This window comes from Cynara cardunculus (assembly GCF_001531365.2).
Source record: "Cynara cardunculus var. scolymus isolate 2C chromosome LG 3, CcrdV1, whole genome shotgun sequence".
In the NCBI taxonomy this organism is placed as follows: Eukaryota; Viridiplantae; Streptophyta; class Magnoliopsida; order Asterales; family Asteraceae; genus Cynara; species Cynara cardunculus.
In genome coordinates this window covers 534,312-554,390 of record NC_037530.1, presented here as the reverse complement: position 1 = coordinate 554,390, position 20,079 = coordinate 534,312, and the positions used below count along the sequence as shown (strand labels likewise).

The 20,079-nt window shown below is 36.9% G+C and overlaps 3 protein-coding genes across 4 annotated transcripts; all 3 read left to right on the top strand.

Annotated features, from left to right (window-relative positions):
• The first annotated feature begins 825 nt into the window (after positions 1–825).
• LOC112510237 (ADP-ribosylation factor-like) lies at positions 826–7,877 on the top strand. Its single transcript, XM_025115578.1, has 6 exons — positions 826–1,270; positions 2,375–2,465; positions 3,184–3,299; positions 3,498–3,557; positions 3,686–3,751; positions 7,505–7,877. The coding sequence occupies exons 1-6, from the start codon at positions 1,214–1,216 to the stop codon at positions 7,679–7,681; spliced, it is 567 nt and encodes a 188-aa protein (XP_024971346.1). The 5' UTR covers positions 826–1,213; the 3' UTR covers positions 7,682–7,877.
• A 1,135-nt stretch (positions 7,878–9,012) lies between these two features.
• On the top strand, positions 9,013–14,942 carry LOC112510235 (pentatricopeptide repeat-containing protein At3g18110, chloroplastic). Of its 2 annotated transcripts, XM_025115575.1 has the most exons (4): positions 9,013–12,622; positions 12,710–12,907; positions 13,004–13,094; positions 13,968–14,942. In XM_025115575.1, the coding sequence occupies exons 1-4, from the start codon at positions 9,015–9,017 to the stop codon at positions 14,481–14,483; spliced, it is 4,413 nt and encodes a 1,470-aa protein (XP_024971343.1). In that variant the 5' UTR covers positions 9,013–9,014; the 3' UTR covers positions 14,484–14,942. The 2 variants fall into 2 exon arrangements, with proteins under 2 accessions (XP_024971343.1, XP_024971344.1); XM_025115576.1 differs by lacking the exons at positions 13,004–13,094; positions 13,968–14,942 and having other exon boundaries at positions 12,720–12,805.
• A 2,278-nt stretch (positions 14,943–17,220) lies between these two features.
• Positions 17,221–18,875, top strand: LOC112510236 (cell division cycle 20.2, cofactor of APC complex-like). Its single transcript, XM_025115577.1, has 4 exons — positions 17,221–17,316; positions 17,422–17,694; positions 17,784–18,053; positions 18,150–18,875. The coding sequence occupies exons 1-4, from the start codon at positions 17,221–17,223 to the stop codon at positions 18,873–18,875; spliced, it is 1,365 nt and encodes a 454-aa protein (XP_024971345.1).
• The last annotated feature ends 1,204 nt before the right edge of the window (positions 18,876–20,079 follow it).

The following is a 20,079-nucleotide window of genomic DNA, read 5'->3' as shown; positions in this document are numbered from 1 at the left end:
TCTCTGGTTTAACCTATCCACATGTTCCAAAGCATGGTGTTATACATTTTTCATTAAATGTTCCCAAAATCAGATTATGTCTTAACCTGGTGGGTAGAGAGGTTCAACTTGAGTTGAGACCTCATCCACCTGTTTCTAAGATGTGACATTTTGTTCTAAAATTACATTTTTTGTGAAAATGTTTCCGAAATCAGACTATGATAAAGTTTGCGTTGAGGTTGTTAGCTGTGGACCGTGGTGGATCCAGAGAAAGCCAATAACCAACATGGTCAATGATATGGACGCTTCGTCATAAAAGTACACATTAATGCTAAATTTCAATACCGTTTTGTTATATAATATTTACAAAGTTGTCACTTGGCATAACAATTTACAAGAAATGAATAACTTCATGAACAAAGAACACTCAATTGCGAATCTAATTTCTATTTACGAATCGAAGGACAACCGAGAGCATGACACAGATCCCTATTCATCATGTATAATGAACGTGAATGTTTTTACAACATTTTATGATCAATATCACTGACAAGTGATGCTCTGGTTGGTACAATCACGTGTCCCTATTCATCATGAATAATGAACGTGAATGTTTTTAGGGCATTTTATGATTAATATTGATGACAAGTGTTGCTCTTGTTGGTTTCGGGTTGGTAACGAGAATCGGGTTCGCAACCGAACCTATCTCTTACGGAACCAACCATGTTGGTTTACGAAATTGGTATGCAAGTTCTCATTTAACAATTATTAGTAATTAAAAACGAATTGTGATTGTAGTTCATGGAGTCCTTTGTTTTACCAAAAACGAGGGACAAAGAGACAAATCTAATACGCAAAGGCTTCGTAGGAGCCAAAAAAGACTCCATTTTTATGGAAAAATGGTACCAAAGACGAGAACCCTAATTCAATTCAGAATTTAGAATTAAAAAAAGCAACGAAAAGATCATTAATTGTGACCTGGGCATGTTCTTTCTCCGCCAGAAAGGAAGATTCTCTGAAGCAACGACGCGACCACCTGCTCTTTTCTATTACAATTCTGATTCTGGATTTTTCTTCCGATCCACTAAGCTCACAGGGCCTTTTCCGTCAACGGGACAAAAGGGTTTCGATCGTTGCCCCAATTTCCTCTGATTCTTGGCGACGTATTTCTCATAAAAAGGTGAAGAACTTGAAGAAAATATATAGAAAAGAAGTTGATTCGATATAAACAGCCATGGGACAAGTTTTTCGCAAGCTCTTTGATGCATTTTTTGGCAACAGCGAGATGCGGGTACTCTTCTTTCTCACTTCACGTCTTTTTCTTGAAATCGAATTATGTGTTAGCTTCGATATAATGTCGTAGGTAATCAATTTGTAAGTTGAACCCGTGGGGTTCTAACAGACTGTTGTTTTTGGACAAAAATTTCGGGTTCTTATATCACAATAGTATGCAACAGACTGGAACTGAATTAGGCTGATAYGTAATTTTTTGCATCTTTGATTCAGCTATGGAGTTGTACAGCAATCCCCATTTGGACTAGCTCTTATATTTTTCTATTTTCTTGGTTTCATCTACATCTATGGGTATGAAACTAGGAATAATTTGACTTTCTACCTGTAAGTATGTCTCCTTGATGAGGTCAGAATTAGAAATAACCAAAATACTGCAGGAGCTGAGATTTCTTAAGCTAAGTGCACATTTTCATCTAGTTAAGAAAACTGCATTAAGCCATGCAAGAAGACTAAGCACTGGCGGCCTGGTGGATGTACTTTTGGCTGAATTCTGATGTAATTATCAATAATTGGACTGGTTTATAGTTATTGAACTTATTATTTATAATGTTTGATTTCCCTCATCAAGATTGTCTCAGAACAACTGAACTTAGGGCTGTTTGGTTGGTTTTCCATTAAGTCCTGTATGGATTAATCTATCTGTATAGATTGGGAAGGTTTTTGTTTGGGAGGGTTTTTTCACAGATGGAAGGAGCATGTTTTTTGATTGGGAGGGGAATTGTTTGGAAAAAACTTGGCTTCCTGCGTAAAGCTCCCCTTAGAAGCTTACTAAATAAGCCACTTTCTATATCATTAAGCCACTACCAAACAGTCTTATATAGCTGAGCGAATAAACTGTGAGTCCCATTAAACTCATTAAGTTGCTAAATGCTAACAAACAGGCCTTTACTAGGATTTTTGCTGCAATTCTTCATTTAAAACCTTAGATTTTCTTAAACCTCATATTTGCTTTGCATTCTTGTTTGAATACAACTCTTTCCTATCTTGGTTCTCTTTATTTTCTGCTTTAATAAGTTTGGGTGCACTTTACATTGATGAGATCTGGTTAGACACCTTCCTTTTGTTAATGCAAGTTCTTTGAATTGGTTTTTGGCACAAGTAGGTTGTCATGCTGGGGCTAGATGCAGCAGGAAAAACAACCATACTGTACAAGCTGCACATTGGAGAAGTTTTATCAACTGTCCCTACTATTGGTAAGTCATCCTGAGACGAGGATAAATTTGACGTCAACTGTAAGATCCCACATCGGTTGGGGAGGGAAACAAAGGTTGCCTTATAAGGGACTGGATACCTCCTCTATCAGATGCGTTCTAAAACCGTGAGTTCAGATGTGTGGACAAAGCGGACAATATTTGGTACGGTTAGCCTGAGATATTACATCAACAATGTTACTCCTTGGGTGTTCTTGTGGAATTCTTGCTATGGGCCAATGTGTACTGTCACGATTGGTACTTCTGAAGAAAAATCTTGGTCAAAGTTGCATCATGAAGAATTACACTTCCTCAATTCTTCAGAGCCTTTTAGTCTTTGTTGGCACAGTTCATAATTTTTGAAAATGTATTGCTTGGGAAAACAGTATACTTCATTTTAGTATCAAACAGATGTCACTTTATCATGTCCACCATATTTTTCTATAAGCTTGAGGTTCTGGCCTGCTTGTTATGTGGGACCACCACATGCCAGTTTGGTGGTACACAACTACTATTCGTTTATATTTAAATTGCTCCTAGGATATACTTGTCTTTATTCACCTTTTTTGTTTTATGGGTTATTATGCATCACTTCTTTACTCTGTTAGATCTCACATTTTTTGCATGTAGGGTAACCCTAAACTACAGACATGTTTATGTTATTTATGAAGTTTTTTCTATTTAAAAAATTGGTGAAGATTTGAAACCATTTGTTTTGCAGGTTTCAATGTGGAAAAAGTTCAGTATAAAAATGTGATGTTCACGGTTTGGGATGTCGGTGGCCAAGAGAAGTTGCGGCCCTTGTGGAGGCATTATTTTAATGACACAAATGGATTGGTAAGGATAACCACAACTTCTGTTGTGTTTAACATGTGCTATTTTTTATTTTAACAAGTCAACCTTCTTTAGTGCTTTTTCTCTTTATTAAATCTACTTGAAGAGTCCCCAACAATGAGATAAGTTATCCCCACTTCTTGTTGGAATATAATTCCTTGGTCTTTAAAATATCTGCTATACTAAAAGTATTATGTCCAGATTTATGTTGTCGACTCTTTGGACCGAGAGAGGATAAGCAAAGCAAAGGCAGAGTTTCAGGTATTATGATTGTATTTTTCATGTCAGATAACTATGTCAGAGAAGTCTTCTTGCTCAGATTGCTCTATCTCCCTGGCCCCCTGCCCTCTCCCAGTGTTTCTGACTCTCTGTTCTCATTTTATTCTCAGGCCATTATCAATGACCCTTTCATGACTAATTGTGTCATCTTGGTGTTTGCAAACAAACAGGACATGGTATGCTTACATTTCTCGTAAGATTGTTTTAGTGCATTAAGTTGTTGCAACATCATTTCAACAAGAGGATCTTTACTCTCTTTTTTGAAGTATATAATATATATGGCAAATGCTCACACACACACACACTCCTCGCAGTTGTGAGGCTTGAATCCATGGCCTCCAGGGAGGCTTAGCACTACTGGTAACTTGGGTACTGCTGGGCCAATGACCCTTTGGTATATTTACTAATTTTGGTCCCAACAATTATCGTCGCTGTTATAGTCATCATCTTTATTTGATAAAGTAAAGTTAGTATAATTACTCATTTGGTGCCAAAATTATCTCGTCACATATTACAATCATATCTTTATTTGATAAAGCAAAGTTAGCATACTTGGTGAAGGTGTTGAAATCTTTAGTTGATGATATGCTTTCCTCTAATTCATTTAATGGCAAGATCTCAATCAAGCACATCTTTTCTTTGATGGAGAACCTAAGTTATGGTGTTTTACTTTTAAGTGAGACCTTGATATGATATGATAACCAGTATTTTTCATCACAATATTTCTCATTAAAGGGTCTATTGCGTCAACTCCGGTGAGGAGCACGAACGGAGTGTATGCATCTAAGAAGGAAGTATGGTTGTTGTCAAGTCGATATAAGTTTAGGTTCTATATAAATGTTACCACAACCCATTGTTGAACAATATGTGATAAGAGAGTAAAGGAATGCCCTCTTTGACTATGATCCCTCTTAAGACTTTTTCTCAAGTCAAGACACCACTCGAACTAGTGTTGTTAGAGAAGTTCATTGCAACACTTGTTGATACAAATTAAGTTCAGGGGCCTTGAGACAGAATTCACCACTGTAAGTTAGGGGTTTTAGGAGGATTTTGTGCCAAGTTGTATGATTGCATGCCCACATACTCTGCCATCATAATGGATGCCGATTCTTGCTTATGACTTCTCCACTAAAGAAGGCTACTTGAAAGCATAAATGTTACATTGATGTAGATTTCTTGTCATCCTCGCATTTTCCAAAATCATTGTCTAAATAACCCACAACTTCGAAGTTATTGGTTCTTTTGAACATCAACATAAAATCTTTAGTGCCTTGCCCATAATTATGCTTCCAATCACAAAACATATGGTATGTATTGCATTTGGTTCTATTTCACTTTTCGATGGGGAGCAATTCTTAGTGTACAGGGCATCACCAAAATCTTTCATGTCTAAATTTCCCAAAAAAAGATTTTGGTCTCAAACAACATTTTTAAGTCATTGCTTGTCATAAGAATGTTGTCGACATAAAGTACAAGAATGACATAACTGCTCCTACTCATTATTCATTGAGACCAATCCACCAAAATTTTCTTGAATTGGAACACTATCATTACATCATGAAACTAGATACCATTGTTTTGAGGCTTGTGTCAACCCATATATGGACTTCTTTAGTCTATATGCTAGGTGTTACTTGCCTTAAATCTCAAAACCTTTCAGCCTGTCATAAAGACATCCTTATGCATGTTACTATTTAGAAATGCAGTTTTTACAACTTCTCGATGTAGCTTCAATTTAAAATGAGCTACTAAGGCCATAACTATTTTGAAAGGAATCTAAATTATGAAGGAGCCCTCTAAATGTGACATTGCAGTCTGTCTCTAGAAATGTGGGCTAAACGTTGATGCCAAAATCTTGAGGATCTAACTTCGTGTAATTTTCTCTTAATGCCACTTGAACATTCATAGATAAAAGGTATTCAACAAAGGCATCGTCAAATTTAAGTTTATACATAATACAGGTTATCTTCTTAAAAGAAACCATTCCAACAATTTGGGACGAATAATACCCAACTATCCATTTGTTGTGTATTCAAATTTATATCCGTCAACCACAAGGGTGGTGCCTGATTGGTTTGAGCTTGGCTCCAAATGTCAAAAGTACTAGGAGGTCCCAAGTTCAAATCCAAGGAGGAATAAAAATCCCCTTGTGGCCACGGAGGTTCAGATGCGGTGACTCCGGGCTATCTGCAAAGCAGATGGTCGCCCTGGGATTAGTCGGCTCGCATAGCGGGTTGGATATCCAGGTTAATAAAAAAAAAAAAAAAATTATATCCGTCAACATCTGATTTAGATGCAAAAATGAGGTTTGTAGTCATACATGAAACATATAGTTTGGCATACAAGTACCTCCTGGAACCACTCTTGAAACTAATAGAAAAGAGTTTTGATGGCTTCAGCTTGTACCTTCTCCATTGCAGACCTTAGTGTTTCTTTCCTCTTTCCGTATTGTCTTCCTTGAAAGGAAGACCAATAATGAATAAGAAATGCGAACCATTGAACTAGTGTCAACCCACCAAGTATTTGAAGGAACATCGGTCAAATTTTTTTCATAACCGACCTAAATTAAGAACACACCTTTCTTATCAAGCCATTCTCTAAACTGAAGGTCTTCTTTTGAATGCGTGTGTCCATACTTTCCGCAAAGGCAATGTTTTGGACCTCCTTTAGTACGAACATTTGAACCTGAATTTGGCATAGGAGCCTTAGAAGTACTACCTTTCTCCCATTTACTATTGACCTCAAATTTTGGACCTTTCTTTACCCGATCAGCTGTTAGTAGGTGACCAACACCATGCTTTTCAACTTTAAGCCTCACGTCTTCTTGGACATGGATGGCCACGAGTTCTCTCATTTTTCAACTTCAGATGCAACAGCTATAATGTACATAGGCTCATTACAATATAATGCAAGAAATTAGAAGTACATAAAAAGGCTAATTTTCAGTTACTGCACATAGATTATGACCAACTACTGGTCAAATAGTGAATCATAAGAATCTCAACACCAAAATAAACAGATTGAATGAGATCTAAATGCATATTTGTTAATTCTTCATTGGTCCAATTGACATTCATGCTAATAGAAATCTCCACTAATTGTTGCAAAACCAAATTTGTTATTGCATCATTGTTTGGGCATAAGCAAAAATGAACGTGCCTTTGATTACTGATATATGTCCACCATGCAATAGATGTAAATTCTAATTCACTGTTGGTGTATAGTAATGAGGGTCTGTTTGTTAGCAGCTTAATGAGCTTGATGGGACTCACGCCTATTCAGTCAGCTATACGTGACTGTTTGATAGTGGCTTAATGCTATAGAAAGTGGGTTATTCAGTAAGCTTCTTGGGGGAGCTTTATGCAGAAAGCCAAGTTTATTCTAAACCTGTCATTCCCAATTAAAAAATATGCTCCTTCCATCTATGAAAAACCCTCTCAAACAAAAACCTTCCCAATCTATACAAACAGATTAATCCACACATACAACTTTATCCATACATAACTTAAGGGAAAACCAACCAAACATAGACTCATGCATGGTCTTCATCCTGGTTTAAAAAGTTGGATTTAAAAATAAGGACATGATTTTATTCCCTATTTATAGGGGATTAACGGAATCATTATGCCATCATAGATAAGGATAGTAGTAGTAATAAGTTAAAAAGATAAACACCAACACGATAACTGAAATAAGTAAACTCTTTTGACAAAATGAGTTCGTTATGAGGCTGCTTTGCAACTAGCATCCTGAAAAGTTCGTTATGGTTTTTGAAGTCTTGTATTACCGTTGCTAGTCTGATAAGTGGTTATATGCTTGGATGTTTCTATTAGAAACTATTGACATGGATTTCTGTTATGTTCAGTGCTTGTATGTTTCATGGTTGCATCTTCTAAAACTGATTTTTTTGGGTTATTGGTTATATCCAGAAAGGAGCAATGACACCAATGGAGGTGTGTGAAGGTCTGGGACTGTATGAACTCAAGAACCGAAAATGGCACATACAAGGGACGTGCGCTCTTAGAGGAGACGGGCTATACGAAGGGTTGGACTGGCTAGCTAGCACTCTAAAGGATATGAAGGCGGCTAGCACCTCATCTTTCTGATCAACCTGGCTGGCTAGAATCGCAGTCGGAAACCTTTTTTTTATGTATATCGACTATCGAGAACAGATGAGCCTTGGATAGCCGTTGTGGATGGTAACCCTGTGTAGCACCATTGGCATAATGTAAAGAAGAAGAAATTGCTGCTGTGTGGGTGTTTAATTCAGATATATAATCTTTTATGTATTTTGGAAAAGTGGAGAGTTTCTTGTGTTGTTTTCTTGAAGTTCATATGCTAACAAGTTTCCCCCAAAAGAAACACAAGGATTTCTTTCAATTTCGGTTCAGATTTTTTCGTGGACCATGAAACACTTTCTCAAGATTTTTTTTTCAAGTTTTAGACCAAAAGTAACAGGTTTAAAAGGTAGCGTTTTATCCATTGTTATAATGAGTAAATTTTTTAAAATACCATGCTTTGATAATAAATAATTTGAATGTGTTTTATTATAATGAGAAAAAAATTAAGTAGAATGTTGTAATAAAAATTTATGAAGATAACTTATTATTTCGCACATTTTGTCGATCATCTTCTTTTTCCTTTCTCTGCCCTCCATCTTCTGCTCTTTAAGTTTTAACCATCCTCTTCCTTTGCAACTGTGTTGATTGCCATCATCGTGACCTCTTTGCAAGGGACACATGATGGCGACAACACAATGATAAAAGAAGATGGTGATTAAAGACTGATAATGAAGGAAATCGTGACTAAAATAGAAAAAGAAGAGTGCTACTTTCCGTTATTATTATTTTTTATTATATGTTCCGTAAATTTTAATGGTTTCATGTGAAGAAAATGAACTTTAGTTATTAAAATAAGAAAAAAGTTCAGAAAAATCCAATAAACTTTCACATTAATTAAGCCCTTAATTTTTTTCTAATAAAAAAGGCAATAAACTTTCAGATTTTGCCTACCTAAATTATTTTAATCTAAAAAAACTATTTATAATTAATTATAGAGGTTTTAATTAAAAACCTAAACCACTTTTACAATCTCAAAAGAAATATATTTACTACTATTTCTTATATTTAATTAAGTATTAAATGTATAAAATAATAATCTATTTTTACAAATTTCCTTATTATAATATTATATTTTTATTATTTTTATTATAACAATATAATTTTAAATTATATTTTATTAAAACATTATACCTTAAAATATTTATCCTCAATCATAACCTAACATTTAATTATTTTATCTTGAAAACACCTAAAAATTGCATTTCTACACATCAAGATTTTATGGTGCTTATTGTATTTTGCATCTATTTCCGCTTTATCATCTACAAACCTCTTCACAACCCGCCAAAATCGCAAGATTTTCTAAACCCACCACGGGATGGCCTTCCCTTCTGGAATGGTGGCTTTTGCACCACCACCACCACCACCACCACCACCAAACGCCGGTAGCAATACATCAAAGGTACGCAAAATCATCCCTTCTTCTAATCGTTGCTGCTCAACTTCTTCTTCTTCAGTTACAAATAACATTACAACCATTGAATCACAAGAAACTTCTAAGAAATTTAGCTACAGCAGAGCATCTCCTTCTGTGAGATGGCCCAACCGTAAAGAACTCATCGAAAATCATAACTCACAGCAAACCCAGTTCCCGGTTTCACCCACGACACCACAATTTCATGTTTTTGAAGATGAATGTTTGAGTAGTGAGCCAAAAGATAAGGAAATCGAAGGAAAGGATGAGCCTTTGGATACGAATGATGAAACGCTAAAAGGGTTCGGTTGGCAGAGTCGTCGAGTGGCAAAGAAAATGACTAAATTGGCTTTGAAAAGAGCCAAAGATTGGAGACAAAGGGTTCAATTCTTAACTGATAAGATATTAGGGTTAAAATCTAATGAATTTGTGGCTGATGTGTTGGACGATAAACTGGTTCAAATGACACCTACTGATTTCTGTTTCTTGGTGAAAGGAGTCGGAAAATCGAGCTGGCAAAGGGCGTTGGAGGTTTACGAATGGCTAAATCTTTGCCAATGGTATTCTCCGAATGCCCGAATGCTTGCAACTATACTAGCTGTTCTTGGTAAAGCAAATCAAGAATCTTTAGCTGTAGAGATTTTTGAGCGATCTGAGGAAGGGGTAGATAGTTCTATACAAGTTTACAATGCTATGATGGGGGTTTATGCTAGAAACGGCCGGTTTGGTAAAGTTCAAGAAACGCTTAATCGAATGCGTGAAAAGGGATGTGAACCGGATCTTGTTAGTTTCAATACATTGATCAACGCCCGTTTTAAGTCCACTTCAATGGAACCAAATATGGCACTTGATCTTTTAGGTGAAGTAAAAAGGTCAGGGCTTCAACCCGATATCATTACTTACAATACTCTTTTGAGTGCTTGTTCGCGTGATTCCAACTTGGAGGAGGCGGTCAAGATCTTTAAAGATTTGGAAGCAAATAGATGTCAACCTGATTTATGGACTTATAACGCGATGTTATCGGTTTATGGTAGATGTGGATTGTGTAATGAAGCAGAATTGTTGTTCAAGGACATAGAGTCCAAAGGGTTCGTTCCAGATGCAGTAACTTATAATTCTTTGCTCTATGCTTTTGCTAGAGAAGGGCATGTCGATAAGGTCAAGAAACTTTGTGACGAGATGGTGAAATTGGGATTTGGAGAGGATGAGATGACTTATAATACTGTTATTCATATGTACGGGAAGTTGGGTCAATATGATTTAGCGTTGCAGCTGTATAGAGATATGAAATCCCGTGGTCGTGATCCTGACGTTGTTACGTATACCGTTCTTGTTGATTCTTTAGGGAAAGCTAATAAGATTGCCGAGGCTGCAAATGTGATGTCGGAAATGGTGGATGCTGGGATTAAGCCAACTTTGAGAACTTATAGTGCTTTGATATGCGGATATGCGAAGGCTGGGAAGAGAGCTGAGGCTGAACGGACGTTTGATCGTATGGTGAGGTCTGGAATTAAGCCGGATCTTCTTGCGTATTCGGTTATGTTGGATATTTACTTGAAGTTTGATGGACATAAGGCGATGATGTTGTATAACAATATGGTTCGAGATGGGTTCACCCCAGATCTTTCTCTTTACGAGTTGCTGGTCCAATCTCTTCAGCGTGAAAACAAAGACGACTACGTTCACAAAGTAATTAACGATATGCAGAAGTTATGCGAGTTAAACCCACAAGTCATTTCGTCTATTCTCGTTAAGGGTGAGTTCTATGACTATGCTGCTAAAATGCTAAAACTTGCCATTTTGGAAGGTTTCCAGTTGGATCAAGAAAACTTGTTATCTATATTGAGTTCATACAGTTCATCTGGAAGACATTCAGACGCACTAAATTTACTCGATTTTCTAAAAGAGCATTCGCCTGGATCGCATCATATTGTAACGGAAGCTCTGATTGTTATTCTTTGCAAGTCTAACCAATTAGATGCTGCCTTGGCTGAATACAGAAAGAGTAGGAATTCTAGTTTGTTTAACGGGAGCTGTTCCATGTATGAATCTCTTATTAAGGCCTGCGAGGAGGCTGAACTTTTCTCCGAAGCTTCTCAGGTGCTTTCAGACATGACTTTTATCGGAGCACGACCTTCTAAAGTCATTTATACGAGTTTAGCACTTATGTACTGTAAAATGGGCTTTCCAGAGACTGCTCATGACTTGATGGATCGGGCTGAATCAAAAGGAATATCAGTTGATGAGATTTCCGTTTATGTTGATCTTATCGAGGCTTACGGAAAGGTGAATCTTTTGGAGAAGGCGGAGAGTGTGGTTGGGAGTCTTAGACAAAGATTTCCTGTTGTAGACCGAAAAGCTTGGAATGCACTAATACAAATGTACGCTTCAAAAGGTCAATACGAGAAAGCAAGAGCTGCTTTCAATACCATGATGAGAGACGGGCCTTCTCCGACAGTAGAATCCATTAACGGGCTTATGCGGGCTTTGATTGTCGATGAGAGATTGAACGAGCTATATGTTGTGGTTCAAGAACTTCAAGATATGGGATTCAAGATCAGCAAAAGTTCGATCTTTTTGATGCTTGACGCATTTGTGCAAACTGGGAATGTGTTTGAAGTGAAGAAAATATACAACGGAATGAAGGCTGCTGGTTATTTTCCCACGATGAATCTTTATAGAGTAATGATTGGTTTGCTTTGTAGGGTAAAACATGTGAGGGATGCCGAAGCCATGGTTGATGAAATGGTCGAAGTTGGATTCAAACCCGATCTTTTTATATGGAATTCTTTGCTCAGATTATATACGAACATTGAAGATTATAGGAAAACAGCTCAAGTGTACCAGAAGATTAAAGATGATGGATTTAAACCAGATGAAAATACATACAATACTTTGATAGTGATGTATTGTAGAGATCGTAGACCCGAAGAAGGATTGTCGTTAATGGATGAAATGGTCAAAGAAGGTTTAGATGCTAAGTTGACCACTTATAAGAGTCTCATCGCAGCTTTCGGTAAGCTACAAATGGTGGAACAAGCCGAGGAGCTTTTCGGGAAGATGAGACGTAAAGGGTATAATCTGGATCGTTCTTTTTATCATATAATGATGAAGATATATAGAAGCACAGGACAAAATTCTAAATCCGAAGAGTTACTTAAATTGATGAAAGAAGCGGGAATTGAACCCACGATTGCTACGATGCATTTGCTTATGATCTCTTATGGGAGCTCGGGAAATCCTGAAGAAGCTGAAAAAGTGCTGAATGGTTTGAAGTCAAGTGGGGAGAGCTTAAGTACGCTAACGTATTGTTCGGTTATAGAATCTTATTTCAAGAATCGGGATTATATCGTTGGAATTCAAAAGCTTACGGAGATGAGGAGAGAAGGCATAGAGCCAGACCACAGGATATGGACCTGTTTCATTAGGGCTGCTAGTTTATGCAAGACTGTAAATGAAGCAATGATGATCTTGAATGCCATTAAAGATGCTGGTTTTGATCTTCCAATCGAGTACTACACTTTCTTTATGTTTTTTCAATCCATAAAGCGAATTTCTTGTGGAGATTAGACGACGAACTATTGACTTTTATCTTACAGGCTTTTGAAGAACTCAGAATCGATGGTGATGGAGATAGACCAGGTTCTGGGAGAACTGAAACCCGTGGAAGATAATGCGGCGCTTAACTTTATAAACGCTGTAGAAGATCTTTTATGGGCATTTGAGCTTCGCGCCACAGCTTCATGGGTGTTTCAACTCGCAGTCAAGAAAGATATATATCGCCATGATGTCTTCAGGTAGACATATGAATATCTAGCATTCTTGTTTACAGAAGTCGTATATTTGTAGAATACATGTCGACAAAATGCAAACAAAACGGTTTCTTTGTGCAGGGTCGCTGATAAGGACTGGGGAGCTGATTTCAGAAAGTTGTCCGCCGGTGCTGCTCTTGTAGGTCTTACGTTATGGCTTGACCACATGCAGGTAAAAGTAGTTTCATTTCGTCTCTCTATTGTTACACCTTCTTTAAAGGTGCGTTTGGTACACTAGACAGAACAGAACTAACAGAACAGGGATCACTGTTTCACGTTTAGCAGGACTTTTATGTGGAACAGTCAGGAACAAAGTGTTCCACCCCACCCTATTGAATAAGGTGGAACGAAAATATATAACCTCAAAATAAAACATAATTTTGTTCTAAACATCAAATACGCCTCATTTTTTATATTTTATTCATTCTTTAAATTTTATTTATTGTATTTTATGCTTTTTAAACTTTCACTTTACTGTCCTCAAAATATTGTTCTTGTACGGTTCCTGTATTTTGATTAGTTTATGTAATTTATTAAATATTAATAATAATAACAATAATATAGGAGAAGTATAAAAATAAAATTTCGAAACTACATAAACTTTTTATTTCGGTGTCATTTTAATCGTCTTTTTTGGAAGGGTGTCTCAGGCTATGCCCGGACTAATTGTGACTGCAAAAAATCAACCAAGATAAACTAAAAGCTGCCAAAATTGTTGTGTATGCCCAGAATCGAACACCGGGCAGATGGGATATTCCACCACATCCCGCAGGACCTCAACCACTACGCCACAACCCTTGTCGTTGGTCATTTTAATCATCTTGATGAAAACTTTCTAATGCTATATTTTGTTATAATAAAATATTTATTATATTATAATATAAATTAATCAAAACATATAAGCAACACATCAGGGGTAAATTGGTCAGTCCTTGTTCACTTTTGTCTTATTAAATGCTGAACAACTGTCTTTTCCTGTCTGGATACCAAATGCAGTCTCTAAGTGCATTATAAAGATTAGATTTCCATTTTGTGATGATTGCAGGATGCATCCTTGGAGGGTTTTCCACTATCTCCAAAATCTGTTGTGTTGATCACAGGGGTTTCTGAATACAATGATGTATCTTTAAACAGTACATTGAAAGCTTATCTTTGGGAAATGGGATCTCCATTCTTGCCATGTAAAACTCGAAGCGGGTTACTCGTGGCAAAAGCTCATTCTCTAAGAATGTGGTTGAAAGATTCGCCGTTTTGCTTGGATCTTGAATTGAGGAATAGCGTTACCATCCCGGAGACCAACTCAATGCAACTCATTGAAGGATGTTACATACGACGTGGTCTTGTTCCTGCTTTTCAAGATATATCTGCACGACTTGGGCAAGTTAGACCGAAGAAGTTTGCTAGGTTGGCATTGATGTCGGATGAGAAAAGAGATAAAGCTATTCGGGCTGATATAGATGGGAGAAGAGAGAAACTGGAAAAGGTGAGAAGGTTTGGGGTTACAAGAAAGAAGCCTTCTCAAATGAGGAGATACGTAAGAAAGGAGGTTGTCAAACATTGAAGCCTAGCAAGATGATCACTTTCAACTTTGACTTGCTTTCATGGTCAAGATGGTTGCTTTCAACTTTGACTTTCAGGGTCAAGATGATTAAGTTCATGGTCAAGATGATTACTTTCAACTTTGACTTTCAGGGTCAAGATGATTAAGTTCATGGTCAAGATGATTACTTTCAACTTTGACTTTCAGGGTCAAGATGATTACTTTCAACTTCGAAAACGGAAGGATTTTGAAGGCAGCCATTGCTAGTCATTTTGAAGTGGTGCAGAGTTGGGATGAGAATGAACTCTGATCTGGTCTACATGGGTTTTAGACTTGAGGTTTGTCGGGTTTGATGGGCATGTTCAAGAATGGGTATCGCGATGAAGCTCTAAGTTTGATCGAGTGAAAGAAGCAGAGCGATTTTTTCTTGTTGAAATCGGATAATGTTGAAGCTGCTTGTGGTTGTTTGTGATTCTAATGTATATGGCCTTTGTTAGTTATAGTTGTTTTCTTGGTATATTTCTATGGAGTTAGAAATTAAAAATCTCCGTACACAAAAAACGTCATTACCTTATAACCGGTCACATAAAACTTGTAACACGATACCAATCGGTCCCGGGCTGAGGCCCAATTTGCCCATCAATTTATCAATTTATAGCGTATATCAGCTTACAATATTTATCAATAAGTCACATATCAGTAAATTAAAATGATAGTGTATATTAGCTTATGAAATATCCATTATTATGCACTAAATTATACGAAGTTTGTTAATCATTTTGATCACTTAATTATTTTGTATCAAATTTATCCAACATTTTTTGTTATCTAAAGACGAAGACTCTAAAGTGGGCGAGTCCTAATTCTATCTTTAAAAGTGAGTTTTGTACAACTTCAAGTAGGGGTGTTTATGGGTTGGATTTATCTGGTTGAAGACATTTGAACAACTCAATCCAATGCTTGTGGTTTGAAAAACCTTAACCCAAACCAAAGTGCAACCCAACCCAAACTGTACGGTTGGTCAGGTTGATACTCTGGTACATTAAAATATTCTTCTAAAATCTAACCTTAAATATATTATTTCTCTACTCATAATTTTTTTTCATCATCAACCATTTGATACAACTTATTCATACTTCTTACGTATATCACATTCAGTTAATTTTCTCAATATATATATATATATATATATATATATATGTTCACAGTTACCGAACATATACACGAATGAGTTGTATACATATGTGAATAGATTGAAAATATGCGTATATGGAGAGCGTACATGATAGTCTAATTGTCTAATGTATATATTATTAGAAATTCAACAATCATATTAAATCAAAGAAATAAAAGGATATCGGGTTCCTCGGGTTGGGTTGGATTGGGTTCAAATAATACTAACCCAATACCTACAGTTTCAAAATTTTATAACTCGATTAGACATCGGGTTGCTCCGGGTTGAGTTATTTCGCGTTGGGTTATCAGGTTGGTCGGATTTTTGACTATTTTCTCATTATGTATGTAATCACTTGGATAAAATTTAACATCACGTGACAACTTGCTTAAGTTATATTTCAAGCCAAATTTGTCAAGACCGATTACAAAATTGATGCAATTCCCTTCGAAAGTTGAAGCATCGTCAGCTAATTGAACGATGAAACATCCACTTTGATAGTTGAAGCTTCATCAACTAGCTGAACGTTAAGCATCAGCCTGCTAGCTGAACAGTAGTGACAAACCATCAACTAGCTAAACAACAATGGTGACCCATCAACTAGCTTAACGTTGAAGCATCTTTCCACTGGTTGAACATCATCAACTAACTGAATGTTGAAGTATCCATCTGCTAGATGAACCTCAGTGGCAAACCATCAGCTAGTTGGACAATGAAACATCCATCTGCTACCTAAACACAACACACTAAAAACCATCTAAATCATCGGTGTTTACAAAAATTGATGAAAACCTCTTATCACGACTTGACACTGAAATCCTTAATGTCTACTTCCTTCCATTTTGTTTTTGTTTCGTAGCGTTCCCCCTTGAGCCCCCGTTATAGCGCTACCCTTAGGGCCCCCAAGGGGGCATTGCCCTTTTAACCGTCTCTCGTATGACACCATCAAATAATCCTAAGTTCTAGTTAGCTTATCATAGACAAGCTTTTTACAAACAGAATAGAGTTTATCAACTTGCTGTATAATTCTATAAACTTTATCATATGTTCATTCTAAACCTTATTATTATTTAATTAATTAATCTAATTTATTAAATATTTAAAACAATATTTATAACAAAATATTTCATTAAAAAATTCTAATAAATACAATTGAAATTACATCTCGAAAATTTTGAGCTTGGGCCATCGAGTTATTCTACATATCTCGCTTTGGGCTTTGTACAGCCAAGGCCCACAAAGGGTATTTTTGTCACAACAATTTACAACGGATATATTTTGAAACGCACTAGCCGTTTCAACGTCGCCGCTGCTGCGCCACCAGGAAACGCCATTATAAACCCTAATTCTCTGTTTATATAAACCCCTAAATTCAATCGGATTAATCACAAACGCTCTCTAATTCAATCGCAATCTTAGCAACTAACGATTTCGCTTACGCCTTCTCTAATCGATTAATCTTTAATTTCTGTTCTTACATTAATCTGATTTCTGTATCTTGCTACTTTACCCAATTTCTGTTTTGCAGGATTCTTCGATTTCTTTATCTTTTGATTACATATATCTTTTGTTTCTACTAACATTATGGACGCAGGATCTCTAAGTTCTTCAGCTACCAAGTCCCAATCTCGATGCCCCCTTCAGGAGCAATTTCTTCAAAGAAGAAACTCTCGAGAAAACGTAATTCGCGATTTCTGTTAATTTGTTATCGAATCTAGGGATTAGTTGTGGTTTTCTATAATGGGTTTTGATTTGGTTTTCTGAAATGGGTTTTGTTTATTTTAGTTGGACAGATTCATTCCGAATAGATCAGCAATGGATTTCGATTACGCACATTACATGTTAACGGAAGCGAAGAAAGGTAAGGAGAATCCAATGACTAGCTCGCCGTCGAGGGAAGCGTACCGGAAGCATTTGGCCGATAGCTTTAACATGAACCGAACCAGAATTCTAGCTTTCAAGAACAAGCCTCCAACCCCATCGGAAGCCATGTTTAACGACAGCTCTGCTTCGGTTCAGCACTCAAAACCTGTAAAGGCCCGTAGATACATTCCTCAGGTGAGCGCCTGCAAGATCGGTTTTTTTGGTTTGGTTCGAATTTAGATCTTGTTCGAGTACTGAAATGCGGTTTTGTTTTCGTTATAAAGACTTCAGAAAGAACTCTTGATGCTCCCGATCTTGTCGATGATTACTACTTGAATCTGTTGGATTGGGGAAGCAGCAATGTTCTTGCCATTGCTCTAGGAAACACAGTGTATTTATGGGATGCTTCGGAAGGTAATACTTCGGAGCTCGTGACAGTAGACGATGAAGCCGGCCCGGTGACCAGCGTCAAATGGGCACCCGATGGTCGACACATCTCTGTCGGGCTAAACAATTCGGATATCCAGCTCTGGGATTCGACATCTAACCGATTGGTAATGATTTGATTTGAATGATTCTTGGTTTTGAATCTTACGGTTTGATATGGTGTTTGTTTAGTTTTACTAAATCTTTCGGTTTGAATCGTGCAGTTGAGAACATTGAGAGGCGGCCACCAATCTCGAGTCGGAGCTTTGGATTGGAACAACCACATCTTGACCACCGGAGGAATGGATGGCCGGATCGTAAACAACGATGTGCGAGTTCGATCGCATATAGTCGAAACCTACAGCGGCCACCACCAAGAAGTTTGCGGACTGAAATGGTCGGCTTCCGGCCAGCAGTTAGCCAGTGGTGGCAACGACAATCTCCTTCACATTTGGGACCGATCGATGGCTTCTGCCAACGCTCCAACCCAATGGCTCCACCGGCTCGAGGAGCACACCGCTGCGGTCAAAGCCCTCGCGTGGTGTCCGTTCCAGGCGAATCTCCTCGCTTCAGGTGGAGGTGGCGGCGACAAGTGTATAAAGTTCTGGAACACACACACCGGCTCGTGTTTGAACTCCGTGGACACGGGTTCGCAAGTTTGTGCACTTTTATGGAACAAGAACGAACGCGAACTGCTGAGCTCACACGGGTTCACACAGAACCAATTGACTCTATGGAAGTACCCGTCGATGGTTAAGATGGCTGAACTGACGGGTCATACATCGAGGGTTCTGTTCATGGCTCAGAGCCCTGATGGGTGCACGGTTGCATCTGCGGCTGGCGACGAGACATTGCGGTTTTGGAACGTTTTCGGGAGCCCCGACGTGGCTGCAAAGGCGGCACCGAAAGCCGCACCGGAACCGTTCGCTCATTTGAACCGTATTCGTTGATTGTTTTGGAAATATATTTGTTGTGATTAATTTTTTATGTAAATAGAAAAGAGGAGAAATTTCTTATTAATCCTCTTGCTTTTATCACCACTTTTGTAATCGAAAATGAAGTCAAATCTTGTAATTTTTCGCTCTTAATTTAATAGATTTTTTAAAAGTATATTGTATCGTGATTTAACTTTATTCTTATTCCGAGTAAGATATTTTCAAAACTTTTATTTTGATACATTATATTATTAAAAACTTTTATTTTGATATCAAATTTGAGTTAAGTTGAGTTAGATTTTCAACATGTTTAATAAATGGGTTGAACATTGATTCATTATAACTTCTAGATTAAAGTATTAATCGATTATCATGTTGATGTAACGAGTAATATAATTTAGTATTTATCTTTGCTACTCAATCCAAATTTTTGATTCCCCACAGCGAATTCAAAAGGTAACCATTAATTTAAAATAAAGATTCGTAACAGTAATTCGAGTTCGAATATAATAAAATATTTTCTTTTAACAGAAATTAATATAATATTTTAATATTTAGATCCGACCAAACCCGTGTGTTTCGCGTGGCTCCACGTCATCTTGACGGACGTCCGACGTATATTCCTCGGAATATACCAAAACGGGAAGGTCAAAGCCGGATTCAGGTTAGTCAAATAAGCACCGTTGTTTATTTATAGATATATATATATATATATATATAGGTGACGCCATATCCATTAATACCTTCACCAAAAAGTCTCTTCTGGAGCATAATTGAAATCTGTGTTTTCTAAAATTTACATATTCACCCCTAAACTTTTAATACCTTCACCAAACTCCCATCATAAACTTTTTTTTTTAATATTAAAACCTTAACAAATTCATGATATCAAACGACAACACCTATATTTTACGAGAACTCTATAATTAATAAAAATTATGCAAACTGATCTTAACTGTCTATCGAGTTCCGATGGATCTTTTTATAATATAATATTGATAATTTTTCATAAATATTCAAATTATAATAAATAGAATCCTCATCATTTCCATAAATATTTCAATTAATTGTTTATATGATTTATACTAATGGTTAAGCATTTTTTACTGATAAGAGTATTATCTCTCTTTTACCGGATAAGATTCTAGGTTCTTAGTATGCTTTTTATCGGGTAAGATTTTAGGTCTTTGTTATGTTCATCCAGAAGGTAAATGATATC